General features: G+C 37.2%; 3 protein-coding genes across 6 annotated transcripts; 2 read left to right on the forward strand and 1 right to left on the reverse strand.

Moving 5' to 3' along the window:
- The first annotated feature begins 391 nt into the window (after positions 1-391).
- LOC111335058 (endoplasmic reticulum-Golgi intermediate compartment protein 1) lies at positions 392-9,061 on the forward strand. Its single transcript, XM_022940899.2, has 14 exons — positions 392-549; positions 1,386-1,447; positions 2,464-2,536; positions 3,208-3,296; positions 4,885-4,918; positions 5,227-5,279; positions 5,395-5,432; positions 5,719-5,763; positions 5,993-6,052; positions 6,354-6,411; positions 6,668-6,768; positions 6,878-6,917; positions 7,075-7,157; positions 7,757-9,061. Exons 1-14 carry the CDS (start codon positions 530-532, stop codon positions 7,862-7,864), a joined length of 864 nt encoding a protein of 287 aa, XP_022796634.1. The 5' UTR covers positions 392-529; the 3' UTR covers positions 7,865-9,061.
- LOC148742212 (uncharacterized) lies at positions 8,286-10,586 on the reverse strand. Its single transcript, XM_088729608.1, has one exon. The coding sequence runs from the start codon at positions 10,186-10,188 to the stop codon at positions 9,427-9,429; it is 762 nt and encodes a 253-aa protein (XP_088585734.1). The 5' UTR covers positions 10,189-10,586; the 3' UTR covers positions 8,286-9,426.
- Positions 10,587-10,697: 111 nt separating this feature from the next.
- On the forward strand, positions 10,698-14,504 carry LOC111335068 (uncharacterized). Of its 4 annotated transcripts, none has more exons than XM_022940909.2 (3): positions 10,698-10,854; positions 12,116-12,278; positions 13,448-14,504. In XM_022940909.2, the coding sequence occupies exons 1-3, from the start codon at positions 10,736-10,738 to the stop codon at positions 13,493-13,495; spliced, it is 330 nt and encodes a 109-aa protein (XP_022796644.1). In that variant the 5' UTR covers positions 10,698-10,735; the 3' UTR covers positions 13,496-14,504. The 4 variants fall into 4 exon arrangements, with proteins under 4 accessions (XP_022796644.1, XP_022796645.1, XP_088585792.1 ...); XM_022940910.2 differs by having other exon boundaries at positions 10,713-10,854; positions 12,120-12,278; XM_088729666.1 differs by lacking the exon at positions 10,698-10,854 and adding an exon at positions 10,861-11,444.
- Positions 14,505-14,578: the final 74 nt, after the last annotated feature.

The following is a 14,578-nucleotide window of genomic DNA, read 5'->3' on the forward strand; positions in this document are numbered from 1 at the left end:
TCGTGAAACTGTTTTCTATATATATATTTTTTTCAGTCAAAATTGTTTTCGAGACATCTAAATACTTCGAAAAAAGTCCTACAGGAGCTGTTTGCTAACAAACCTTGGTACAGTATTATCATACTCTGAACTTTTAATCATGTGTCAAGAATTTGTGGGGAAGATCCTATCTATAAGAGTAAGATCCTATCTAGAGTTGTAATTGCTTTTCTAAAATTAAGAGCATATCGTCATAGCCTTATACTCTCCGTCTCTCATTCGGAAAATTAATCATAATTATTTCCGAGGCTTGCCAACGTAATTTCAATGAGCACTAGTTACCAAGCCAAATAGTTTCATTTCAAGCGCGCTGTCGCAACGAGTGGAAGTCTGGTAAGTATATAATTCAGCCAATCAATATTCACCGCGTAAGAAATTATACATGGCGGCAAAAATTTTGCAACCAGAGTTATGTTCTCGAATAGCCATTGTTTATAGTTTTGTGTCCGGCATCTTTCACGAGTGAATGGTATAATTTTACCGGGGAAACATGCAGTTTGATGTTAGAAGGTAAGAAATTCTAGTGAACGATAAGCTTGATCACTATGCAGGATAGTTTCGATTGGAAAAATAAAAAATTCTCCAGAATTATAAAATATTGCACACGTGTCAAAACACGTTGGGTTGTGTATATTTGGCAGCTGAGAAAAGAAAACCAGGACTGTGTACCCTAGGAAATAATGGGGATGCTAAGTTTGCCTTGCGTGAGATATAGAGGCAGGAGTTTCGATTTTATTAACCTGGTTTTCCTCATTGCAACATCCAGTTATTTGAGACATTAAAATTTAATCCAGAATATTTTTTATTCATATATTATAAAAGATTGAAGATGGTTTGTCTGCCTTATTATAAGTCTATTTTCAAAGTTCTTAGTTGAATTTTAAAGTTTTACGCAGTAAAACAAAGAGTAGAATCACTTGGCCAGCACTATGTATTTGCTAAATCAGCCAGGCAGATCCTCCTTTTAGTGTCTATTGTGAATGAAATACACTTAGATCATTCCCAGCTTATAGCATTCACAAGTGATTTTGAACAAGATTCTTGTTTTTCCAACTTTCTCTTCATTTAAGGGGTTGACCGTTGTATTTAACTAGTAGCATGTAAATACAGATGTTCATCAAGAGTTTTTTATTATAAATGCTTAAGAGAGATTAGGCTTCTTTGAAGAGTGCTTTGACAGTCATTTGGGGTCAGACAATGAAGGCAGGAAAAAGTTTGTTAGTTAGTCATCAGGGCTGAATGTTCTACGAAGTAGAGGAGCTTCCAAGCCACTTGTTAGCGCAAGGTCACATGTACATGACATGGGGTGGTATTTCCCTTAAGTACTGTTTTTTTGTATATTACAGGTTTGATGTTTATAGAAAAGTTCCAAAGGATTTAACAGAACCCACACTGACAGGGGCAGTTAGTAAGTGCTTTTTTCCAATTACTTATGTTAAAAACCAATTCTGAAGGGTCCAACATCCTTCTCAATGCTATCATTTTTCTACAGAGACTGCAATTTTTTTGTATTCAACATTGAAAAGGGGGTGGGGGATCTGAATTGGGAGTGTTTCAATAATTATGATGAGGATTGTGTCACTATTACATGACTCCTTCAGAGCAACTGTATTGAATGTACAGTATGTACCCAGAAACATTCAAAAGTCTTTCATGTTATCAGGTCTGTATTTGTTGTGTATACTATCAATGTCTCTTTGGGAATATACCACACAGCTGCACAATTTTCAGTTTTGTATACTGATTGAGTCAGTTTCCCTTGGAGACAGATGTTTACTCCAAATACCCATTACTCTCTCAGTAGAGTATAGCTTGAACTGATTGAATAGATGGGAAAGACATTTGTATAAGTGGTGAGAGACATGTAAGAGAACAGTTAGTGTCAGTTGTTCAATTGGTTTCCAGTCACAAAAGTGATGGTAAAGGTAAAGAATCCGATCTTAACAACACATTGGCCAGCACATTGGCCAATGTGTCAGCCAACACATCAGCTTACACACTACTGATACACTACCAACACATTGGTAAGATCCACCAACACCTCGGCCGACACCTTACCGACACACCACCAACACACCACCAACACACTATCAATGCGTCGGCGAACACACTACCGATGTGCTGGTAAGATTGACAAATGCTTCTGCGAACGCACTACTTTAGCCATGCTGCACTTATCATTAAAGGCACAAATGTGGAATCAAAACTGAGACAAACATGCCATGAAATTTCCAGTAAAGTGAACAAGGCGTATTTTGTAGTTTATCTTCAAAATGTGTACTTTGATGAGGTGTTGACAGCTTGAAAGTACATGTTACAAATTACTGCATGAAGAGGATTCAAGATGAATAGTGAATCTTTTTACTGTTGTCATAGTAACTGATGAAGCAGCTTAACCCTTTTACTATTTCTTTTACTCAACAGTCTCAATATGCAGTTGCCTGTTCATAGTATTTTTGTTGTTATCAGAGTTTTACAGCTTTATCAACACAGAAATGTAAGTGCCAAATTGAATGAAAATTTTATTTTTCAATTGATACACTGAAATTGGATAGCAGTTAAAAGATTAGAACAACATATGTACCATGATTCAAGGGAAGTGATTCTTTACTGTTAGTAGTACTGACAAGCTAAGTTTTTTTATGGTTATTTATTGCTTGACAATTTTTCTTGTCTTTTGGTGTGTATATCTGAAAAAGAACATTTCAAAAGAAAGAGAAAAAAATCACTTCAAATCAGGCCAAATGGCAACTTAGGGATAGGTGTTTGGTCTGTTAGCATGAAAAGATGAAATTACTTTTCCCCAGTAGTTGTGAAATGTTTTATTTGTGTTAGATTTTGATAAATGCTCACATTTCAAACATTTGAAAACACATCTCAAGTTCACCACTGCAATAAGTTGTGGCATGGTGGTTGGGTTTTCAGAAATGCTAACTTTTCACATTGCAGTCATTTAGCACTTTCCATCTTGGTAAACTATTTTTGCTTCATGCATTGATTGAGTTTCTTGAAATTAAGTGCATGAAAAAATGAAGAGCATGTAGAAAATGAATGTTAATTTGGCCCTTTATCCATGGCTACAGTTTACTGATACTGCAACTTATACATGTTTCTTTGAATTTAATTTTTTAATCTCCTGAGGGGATCTTTTTCTTGTTTTTGGCTCAGTGTTAGTGAGCTGTTTGTAGATAACCCAACAGAAAATGACCGATTGGATGTGAAATTAAACATAACTTTGCCAAGAATGAAGTGTGAACGTGAGTTACCTTTGTTGCTACCTATATTTAGTGACTAATTATATACTTATGTAAGCACATCAGTCCAGCTTACCTTGCCTTTCTCTAAAAGTCACACATCCAGGGCTGTCAATAAGATTTGAAGTAGGTGGAGATATTTTGAAAGTAGCCAGAGGCCCCCTCACAGGTGAGGGGTTTGGGGGCCACCCAGGGCCCCAGCAGGGTACAGGGGCAGAGCCCTGTTGGGGGTCAAGGGGGCAAAGCCCCCTGAAGCAAAATGAGTTAAACATTTTGAAATTACCAAAAATTGCCTTTCCTCAGAGAAATTCTAGCTAGTCTCACTTCTTGAAAAGAACAGTACTATTAATGACTAGTCAGTTGAGATGGCTGATAAAAATAGTGGGCACCCCCACCCACTCCACCCCCTAAGAAAATTATCAAATCAATAGTCAAGCAAATGCCATTTTCAGCATTTTCAAGGGGTGTTTCCCACCAGAAAGACAATCACAATCAAGAACAAAAAAGATTTATTGAATCTAAATTTGCAGAAAGCTCTTCCTGTGCCTGCAGGGTTACACAAGCCCAAATACCATTTTAAGCCTTTTCCTGGAGACATTTTAAGGCAGTCTCTCTTATCTCTGTGATCATATTTAAAGAAAATAAAAAATAAGAGAACTTTCTGTCTACAAATGCTATGAATAAATTTGAGTTTGTTGCCTGGTGTAACAGTGATCAAATTTTATTGAATTTGTAGAATGAAGTACAAAGGAGAGAGATTTTTATTTAGTTCTCTGGCATTTGAGGACGAATGAGGGAATCACAGTGAAAACTACCTAATAAAATGATTGAGAAATTGCAATATACGGTACTTTACTTTTCATAATTCTACCAAGGAAATGAATAGGGCCGCTGGTTAGACTTGCTCAGTATCTAAACTTTCAATGTTATTTCATGAGTGAAGCAGCCAGCAATTTTTGTCAGAGTAGCCGGCGACTAATGACAGCCCTGACATCACTTGTTAATTTTGGGCATACTGGTAATCATGTATCACTTATAAATTCATTTCACCCACCATGATTTGACACCTGTGTTTGCTCTCTATTTTTGAGGTGTTAACTAAATATTTAAAGAATAAAGTGTAGGCATCTCAGTAGGTAGGGCAAGTCAGAATTTCAAGCTAATTGTTTTGGCTGAATCACCTACAAGCATTGCAAGCTCACCATTTGTAATCATGTCACCATGTTTGATTTTGGGTTATAGTGGGTAGGGAAGGTTTGGGAAAAACAGATAGTCTCCCTCCCAGATGGTAAAGGCTCATGAAACAAGTTAACCCTCCTAATAGTGGCCATTCACTGCATTTCTAGAAAAAAATTGTCAGTGATCAGTCCAGTTAATAATTATTTCAAAAGTGGAAGCCACTGGTCAAAAGTATCGAAATGCAAATGTACCTTTCTCCTTGTTGATTTTTATGGTAATATTGCTGACAGTAAAAGTAGATAAGCATTTGTGTTTGTTTTCAATTTTTGTTCTAGATTATTATCTATCATCCATTTCATAATAGTCAAATAATGTATAATTATGCAAAATTTGACTTGCTGTTATTATTCAGATCTTGGTCTGGATATCCAGGATGAAATGGGACGGTATGTTTGGTCAAATTCATATTGATATTAATTATAATGATAGTGATAAATTGACATAAACTGATAATTTTGATGGTAACAGTTAATAACTTTTGTATGTTTTTTTTGTTATTGATATACCTCATAGTGCTTTAACACTTTGATTTGACAGAACATTGTTTTTGAACACATATTTTTAGTCAATTAAGCCACCTTTGTAAAACAACCTCTGAGAGGTTACAAAATAAAACTCAAGTTCATGCATTAAATCGAATAAGTCAATTAATGTGTTGACTATGGCTGTAAATTACTGTAATATTTTTCTACAGGCATGAGGTTGGTTTTCAGGAGAATACCCACACTGAAGAAACAAATCATGGAGGTACATGCAGGTTACATTTGTTTGTACTTACAGACACTATTTACATAATATGTACAGTTTATTCCAGTTTTTTCCTGCCATTACATTAAATTTTATTGTAAAATTTGTCTTTCAGAAGGATGCGTTTTCTCCTGCAAGTTCAATATAAACAAGGTATTCAGATATATTATATATTGCCTTCAAGCAGGTAAACACAAGACATAAGATTCATGACTCAAGTTGCTAGCATCTGTTTTTTTTAGTCTGCAACAGCATGTGGGCTACTCTAAGAACCTGTCTTGCATATTGCAGATCTAGGAGTAACATCTTTGCATGCTTTGAATACTTAAAGACAGCTATTCATAACCTTACTTTGTACTAATTAACAGTTCACAGGGTCCTCAAGACAGCAGTTTGATAATGTAGTAACTTTCTAAATCAGGATTTTTCTTTTCTCAAGGTTCCTGGTAATTTCCATGTGTCCACCCATGGAGCAGGTGCACAGGTGAATGCTTTGATCATTACTAACCAGTCTTCTAAATTCCTTGATAGCTTGTACCCATTCTCCTTCCCAGCCGTTGTTTGGTCTCATCGCATAATGGGCTCTCTCTCCAATCGCTGGTTTGGGAGAAAGCATATTGCATGATAAGATCAAACAATGCTTGCAAAGGAGACTAACCTGTGCCCTGATTGCAGCAAATTTTATAAAATTATTTCTTTTTGTCTTTTCTCAGCCAGATAATCCAGATATGGCACATCACATCAACTCTCTTAATTTTGGATCAGAAATCAGGGTAATACTGAGGTGTAGGGATATAGTAGTTTCTGTACCCAGGGCTTGACACTTGCGGTAGCCAACTAGCCACAGACTAGTAGAAATTCAGTTTTGGCTAATGGTTTTTTAATTTCCACTAACCAGTTTGGCTAGTAAACAAATTGAAATTGTTGTACCATCTAAGTCGTCACTAGCCACTTGGCTAGTAAGTTGGAAAGTAAGTGCCAAGCCCTGGTACCTGTGAAGGAACACTACAAATTGCTGCTGCAATTGTTAGTTTCTGTCTAATTTGTGTGGTTGAAATGTCTTTTCCAACACAGGATAAACTTCCTGGTGCTTTTGTGGCTCTTAAAGGACGAAATAAAGAAGATGTTAATAGTGAGTAAAAGTGATCATACCATAATAAAACAACTTTCTCAAGACTCTACTTGTGATTTATTTCAATTTCTTTTCAAAGCGATTTTTCTTCAAGTGTGAGAGTTACCAAACTCAAGATGTGGCTTATCTGTGAGTGGGGGCTTATACACTGATGTGTACAAAAATTTCTCACGTGACACAGTTACTAATCACTCCTGCTGTACCACGAAGGACAGGGTGGTACACGTGTATTCAAATAGATGCTGTTGTTTTGCAGGTTTGTCTTCGCATGACTATGTATTGAAGATTGTACCTACAATTTACGAGAAACTGGATGGAAGCACAACCTTTACATATCAATATACCTGGGCTTATAAGGTTCATTTCTCATAGCTAGCTTTTGATTTGATTCTCAAATTCAGTCTACTTTACACCTTTTGTCCCTGAGAACTAGAATTCAATGTTACTGTTTGGATATTTGTTTTAGGATTATGTAGCTTATGGACATGGCGGCCGGATTCTGCCAGGTAGGGTATTAGTTATGTATTGGCTTGTTAACATGAACAAGGCATGTCCTTGTAAAGATCGAAGTACCATTCCGGTGCTGTTTCAATTAGCTTTTGTGCAGAAAAGCTTTAGTTTTCGAGATTAACGAATAGTTTTCTCGTTTTTATATCATTTCAGCAATTTGGTTTCGCTATGACTTGAGTCCGATTACCGTCAAATACGTGGAGAGACGCAAACCGCTTTATCATTTTATCACTACGGTATGGTTAAACAGTTGGGATTTGACAGCTCTTCTCTGGCACTTCTAGCTAGTATTATTCGGAGATTTGAGTTGGTAAAGTAACGCCTTACATCTCATGCACAGTTGGTTACTTAGTTGATCTCCGTGGTTGTGACAGCGTAGCTTTGGTCTCTTCGACTTGTTGTTATAGATCGTTTACCTTATGTACAACAACTTAGTATCGAGATGGAACAAGGGTACCGTAGGTACTCGCCTGTCATTTTTTGTACAGCGCTACTTTAAAAATAGAATTACAGTATGTGAGAGAATCTGTTAAACTACCCCCGCGCCCCCCTTCCCTTTCCTCCCCCTTTCCTTCCCCTCTCCCCCGGCCCCTTCCCCTCTCCCCCGGCCCCTTCTCCTCTCCCCCGGCCCCTTCCCCTCTCCCCCGGCCAATATCTAGCCATCTTGACCTCACACTGTCAATAACGCACGCGTATAGTCCCGCGGTGTGTTCCCCCTTGTTATTACTGTATGTTGTACAAGTTTCAGACACGCCTCCACGGAGCTTGCATGTATTCATCCCTTGTTTTTGGTCACCAGTGTTATTTCAAATCAGCTTTCTTTGGTTCTTTTTAGGTTTGTGCTATCGTGGGAGGGACTTTCACTGTGGCAGGAATTATTGATTCCATGATATTCACTGCAAGTGAATTGTTTAAAAAAGCACAGCTTGGAAAATTAAGTTAATTTAGGCCAGTAGAATAACCGTTAACTGAAAAGTAACATCGTAGTTTCTTTTACCGTAATGTTTCCTTTGAAGTTTTCAGAAGAGATACCGTTGATTTATCTATTTATTCCTTTGGAACGTTTTGTATCGCTCTCAAAGGGAGCTAAACTCAAGTGTTGGTCGTTTTAAACCTGAAGACATTTGAATTTATGGGTTTTAGTTTTTTGTTTGTTTACGTACACCTATATATCGGGTTTATACGAGTATATTCACAGAGGTTGTTACTGCGAGTTTAACCGTTATACTATTATTCAAGTTCTCGAATGGATATAAAGGTTAAATAGTTTTTTTTAAGATAGTTAACAACTATTCACCTCAGTGTCAGTGGTTAGTGGCGGATATTTACCTTAAATATCCGCCGCTAATCACTGACACTGTGGTGAATAGTTGTTTACACCACCAAAAATTGATTTGAGTAATTTCTTCGCTTGTCACGGATGCAAACCGGGACGCCATTTTTTCCCGAGTTGCTCGGAGGGTAAATAGCAAAGAATATTCGGAGTTTGACTAGCCAATCAGAGCGCGCCTTCAACGCTATCCACAGTTTTAGTATGTGTAATAAATATTATGATAGGGTTTGCTGAGAACAGGAATTGATTGTGCGTGTCTGGCATTATTGTTTTTTTTTTGTCTGTTGAACTTCCGTTTTGTTATTCAGTCTCTAATTGTTTAGGATCGTATCATTTTGTCAACTATTTGATATAAGGTCAAATCAAAGCTCAAATGTTTTCAGCAGCCAACGCAGGATATCACCTAAATGAGTTTTGGTACTTGGCCGTAAAACCCCAATTTTTTTTAATGCCGTAAATCTGTTGAATACTTTTTTTTTCACTTTTCGGCTTAAAATTTACCATCTAACTCCCTACTTCGGAAGGTAATGGAAGGATAGCCTGAGATTAAACTTGGCCGAATTGGTTTTATTTTAATCCAAATTAAACAAGAGAATAGGTTGTGAACAAGCTTAAGTTGCGTCAGTTAAGGAAAGTTTTCTGGCATCTACATTTGTATATTATTGATATACGACTCAGGGCTGGTTTGATGGTAGGGGTTAATAATAATAATGATAATAATACCTTTATTTAGACACGATAAGGTTTAAAGCTGAACAGCCTGTGGAGTCGTGTGTAAAAGGAAATAAACTCTAAATTAAATACAAATGATGATGGTTTTTTGAGGAGAGGGGAAAACCGGAGTACCCGGAGAAAAACCTCTCGGAGTAGAGTAGAGAACCAACAAACTCAATCCATTTATGACGCCGGGTCCGGGAATCGAACCCGGGACACATTGGTGGAAGGCGAGCGTTCTCACCACTACGCCAACTCTGCCCCCCCTTCCCCAGATTTGTTATCTTCAGTTGGCTACGCGTCATTTCACGTATGGCAAGCTCAAGAGGAAAAGGAAGGAAAATATTTTGTTTTAAGGACAAGAAAGGTGTCACTGTTTATTAAAAGAAGGAAGTGGAAAGTCCAACCGCATTAATTCACTCATTTGGTTACATAGTTTCTTTAACTCCATTTCCAATTTAATCTTTAAGGATTTTTGAAGAACTCTGCTCGTCTAAGAGAAAATTTAACTTGCGGATTAGCCTTTCATTTTCTTCTTTCTCCTTCTGTAAAGCGCTCTTATCACCTTGTCGTTGTTCGGCAGTTTCCTTCAGCCGTTCTTCTTTCCTTCGCAAAGTGTGACGCAGTTCCTCTAACCTCCGTAATGCGTTCGCCTTTTGGGTTTTCATGACTGATTCGTCACGTTGCACAGCTTTCTTCTCTCGGATGATTTCGCTGGTAACACATTTGATAGAAGCTTTTAGTTCCCTAATTCGTGACTGGTAGGAATCGATCTCAGCTCTTAAGTGGTGAAGCTTGTTTTTCAATTCTTCGTTTTCTTTTTTTGTGGGAGTATTATCGCAGAAGAATTTTTCAGATACCAAAATCTGCGCTCTTAGTTTCAAATATTTTTCTTGATAGTTTCTTCTTTTGTTAAACTCCTTAAAGTCTTCCAGAATGTGCTTGGTTTGCCTTTCCCCAAACAATTTGTAGTTTTCAGAGGAATATGGCGGAAAGCAGTCAATAATATTTCCAAGTTCTCTTCGGAGGCGCGAAACCAAATTGCACCAGTCGTGGGCTGATGATTTTAAGGTAAGAAGTTCTAATTTAACTTCGATTTCAGCGACAATCTTGCTGACAAGTAAGTTAATTTCAAATATATGCGACTTGACCTGCTCGTTAGTAAGCCAACTGTGACATCCTACCTCAGTCTCAGTTGCTGACGCATACAATTTCTCCATTACTCGGTTCTTTACCTTAACTATGAATAGTAAATTACAACATTTGGACTAGGACACTTTGAATTGATTTACAGGTGATACCACCCTTGGTAGATTGGCCGTAGCTAAATATGTCTTCTGATGAAATTATTGTCCGTTACATTTTGTCAACGCAATCCAAAGGCGAACGCAGAGCACGCGTGCTCACGCGTTCATTGTGCGCACGGAAGGCTTAGAGCTTAGACGATTGGCGCAATGATATTTAGTAACTGAACCCCTTCAACAGACAGCTGGTTTGCCGGTTGATCATGTTCGCGGCTGAGATATTACCCGACATACTGGCCGAGAAGTGTAGCTTCGAAGGCAAATATGAAATTTTGAGGACAATCCCTCATCTAAGGACAATATGAGTTAACACACCAGCAAGCCAGAAGGTGGTTTATATATTTTACTGCTTCGGTTCAGTCTCTTGAAACATAGTTAGTAGAGGGGACTGGTTAGGAAACACAGCAAACTTCCTTGGACCGGCCTATTGTCCCCTGAGGTTCGATTGAACGTCACGTGACCAATGACTGTGCACAGAACTAAAACAACATGGCGGACATGGACGACGATTTTGATGCCATACTGGAAACTTTGGAAAACGAGGAAGAATTACAACAGCACTTTGTCGAAGCAGTTGACTCTGTAAGTCTTTGAGAAGCCTTTAAAACGTTATTTTCGCCCAAAAACCTTGTAGTTATTGACACCCTTAGCAACGGCATCTGTCGTAGTACAACAACATATTTTTTACTGATTAAAAAGACATAAGACAGTAAAGCATAAGGAGGAACAAGCACGGGGAAATCAACCGACTCAAGAAGCCAAATTCACTGCTGAAGAATTCGAAGCGTTATCAATGAAAGCACGAGATAAAATAATTGAAAGAAAAACCTACCCTCAAAGCATAAAAGAAGAGCTACGAAGTTATACGATTGCCTGGGATGAAGAAAATATGGACTTCTCAGAAGTATATGCGTTTGGTTAAAACTGGAAATGCAGAACAATTCTACTCGAAGTACTATTCAAGAATAGGCCTCAATTCAACAAAGATTTTTGTGGGGTTGTCAAGTAATGCGGCAACATTGCTTAGTACCAAAGTGGCTGATTGTTTGATAGCTCACAGCAAACAGAAAGATGAATCACCAAATCCCAATATCCCTACTAAACTGTGTGATAGAGAAATGGCAGGGTTACAATATATTGGAGGATATGTACTGCACAAGCTTTATAGCAAGGTGAACAATGTATACAATCCCACAGCACATACTGAACAAACAGCTTCAATACTGAAAGCTGGCAAAGCAAAAGATTTGCATGTTGCAGGGAGTCAAAAACTAATTTCATCTTTAAACCGAGGTGGACTTTGGGTTATTTCTAAACAAGCTCAAACAATGTTTAAGAGAATAGAACATAATTTTAGGATTCTGACCTCTGGAAGTCTCCAGCTGAAGATTGACAATGCTAAGATAGAATCCAAATCAGCTTGTGATGTTCAATTGGTCTCAGCATATAACACCATGTTGTTGGACTCAGACAGTGGTAGATAACAGCATTGCAAAAGATGTATTGGACAGCATTATTAATTTATATGTTACTGTACGGTGTTTTTCACTGGCCAAAGATGTTATACAGAAACACAAAATTCAATGTAAACAAATGAAGACAAAAGCACTACGAAAGGAAATTTGTAGAGCCAGCAAAGAACAAGAAAGGCAGATATAGTTAGAATTAAGAGCCTGCAACAATTTGTCAATAAGTAATTTATTACAAAAGATTAATTTGGTAGCTACAACCTGCAACATATTAAATATTGCTCATTAATGATTATTTTATAGACAAGAACGAGTATAAAGGCTATATGGTTAAAGTATCTAACATAGAGTAACTTATTTATTTTCATTTTCAGCCAGTCTTCTCACCGCTTCTTGTATTCTGCGTTTCGCAGTGCCGGTAGCTTCCAGATTCCAATTCCTTTACTTCTCCTACACGTTCCACAGCCAAATACTGAACAATTTTCACCTGGCATTATGTCCACTGTCTTTATTAATGTTTTCAGCTATATTTTGAAGGTAAGATGTCGCTCGATCACGGAGAAAATCCAAAAACTTAAACGCTACATGACTGTCGAAACAAGCCCACGGTGCCATTTTGGATTTATGTGTGGAAGGTCATTGCCACATGACCTCGATAAAATCGACTGAAGTTTGCCATGTTTCCTAACCAGTCCCCTCTACTAACTATGCTTGAATACATCCATTTTGAATTCACCGGAGATCCTTGTGATCTGAGTGGATCTCATAAGTGTGATTGTTTTAAGTGGATCCTTTTAAGTGGATCTTTTTCCCAGCCAATGAGAAACCTTTACTAAAACACAACAAAAAATCTGATTTCAAGGCTTATTTAGCTTGTAACCAATCAAATAAGAGGAAAATAAAAGACAACTTTGCAACCTTTTACAAACCAGCTCAGCACTGGATCAAAAATATTTGTACAGACTTAAAAAATCCTGTATTTACAATACAATACAATGCAATACATAGCTTATATAGCACAACGCTTCTCAAAGATCCAGCGGCGCTTTACAATGATAGTGATACAAAAATATGGTCAATTAAGAATTAAAGTGAATTTAAAAACTAGTGAAAAATTAATGAATGCAAAAAACTACAACTCCCTAAATAAATGGGTTTTAAGTTTAGACTTAAATGTTGTTAAAAGGTCCACTTGCCTAATATCATCTGGCAAGGTGTTCCACTGAGTAGGAGCTCTATGAGAGAATGCTCTATATCCACAGTGTTTTAAGATTGCATTTAGGTACCATTAAGAGTTTTTTTCTTAGAAGATCTTAGGTTTCTATTAGGAATGTACGGTCTTAACAGTTCACTAACATACAGAGGACTCAGATCATTTAATACTTCAAAAAGGAGAAGAAGTATCTTAAAATCAATACGGGCGGATACAGGCAACCAATGTAGGCTTCTGAATATAGGCGTAACGTGATCATATCTGCTGGTGGCTGTAAGCAGGCGGGCAGTTGAATTTTATACATGTTGTAGTCTATTAATTTGTGACTGCTGTAGGCCAGATAGAAGAACGTAACAATAATCCAACTTCGACGAAATAAAGGCATGAATAAGTATTTCACACTGACGGTGCGAAAGGAACTTTCTAATTCTAGCTATGTTACTAAGGTGGAAAAAGGCAGTTTTACTGATGTTATTTATTTGTTCATCCATAGAAAGCACACTGTCAAGCCAAACACCAATGTTCTTGGCAGATTTACTAGCTTTAATAATGTCAGCGCCGATCTTGAATGAATCTAGTGGAGGTTGAGGACGATGGCGAGCTGTCAGGACAAGGAGCTCCGTCTTATCTCCGTTGAGCTTAAGCTTGTTCGCAACCATCCATAGTTGGACATCTTGAATACATTCCTCCATTAGTGATTTGGACGTTATTTCAGTAAAGGAAGAGTTGTGGGTCATTGGACATTTTCACCTACAAATTCTTCTCTTTTTTCTTTTTGCATGTTCATTCAACCAACCCTTTACCCAACAAACCTTTTTTCCATTAAACTGCAATGTACAGAAATTTTCATACGTATAAATCAAATCTACATTAATGTCAATTACACAGGAGAATTTGAAATAGAGTAAAAACTCTTTAATTTTAATAGTCAAGTAGACATGTCTTTAAATCCCTTGGTTTTATATATTGTAACAATAAATTACAATTTATCATCTTTTTTAAACAAATGGCTCTTTAAGGTATGTCCTTACATTTCTTTATCAATGCTGCACAGTTCATTGCAGTCCTTTGCAGTTTCTTCCTCTTTCCCGTTGGGGTAAACGATTATTACTAGAAGGTATGGGGATTGTTGCCAGGTGAGAGATACTTAGCTCGTATAGGAGTGCATTTGTGCAATACAATTTTGTCTGCATTCTGTTAATTCCTAGCTGTACACTGTAATTTTGGGAAGTTTGACCTGGACAATAATTCAAGGCACTTTACTGGTCAGCCCTTTTGCAATAGTGTCATATCTTTATTTCATTTTTTCTTGAGAACATCTACAGGTCTTTAGAGAGAAATCTATACACATTTTGTATTTATTTTACGATGCATATCATCAAAATATTGTTTGTTTTCATTTTCTTTTAGTTAATAATCAATCAACACAGCTTCTTAAAGCTACTGTAAAGCACAAATCATTATGGGTTCTTCTTTTACCTTTTTGTAGTTCCTCTTTTGGTTCATGCATTGCAGAGTATAGATTACAGCGTCATTATAGTAAGCTTTCATATTGGCTAAAATTAATCCTTTTTACATTCCATTGCTCCTTTGCTTTACTAGCCCAGGGTGTTCTTGCCCCTGC

Source organism: Stylophora pistillata, chromosome 1 (genome assembly GCF_964205215.1).
Source record: "Stylophora pistillata chromosome 1, jaStyPist1.2, whole genome shotgun sequence".
Taxonomy (NCBI): Eukaryota; Metazoa; Cnidaria; class Anthozoa; order Scleractinia; family Pocilloporidae; genus Stylophora; species Stylophora pistillata.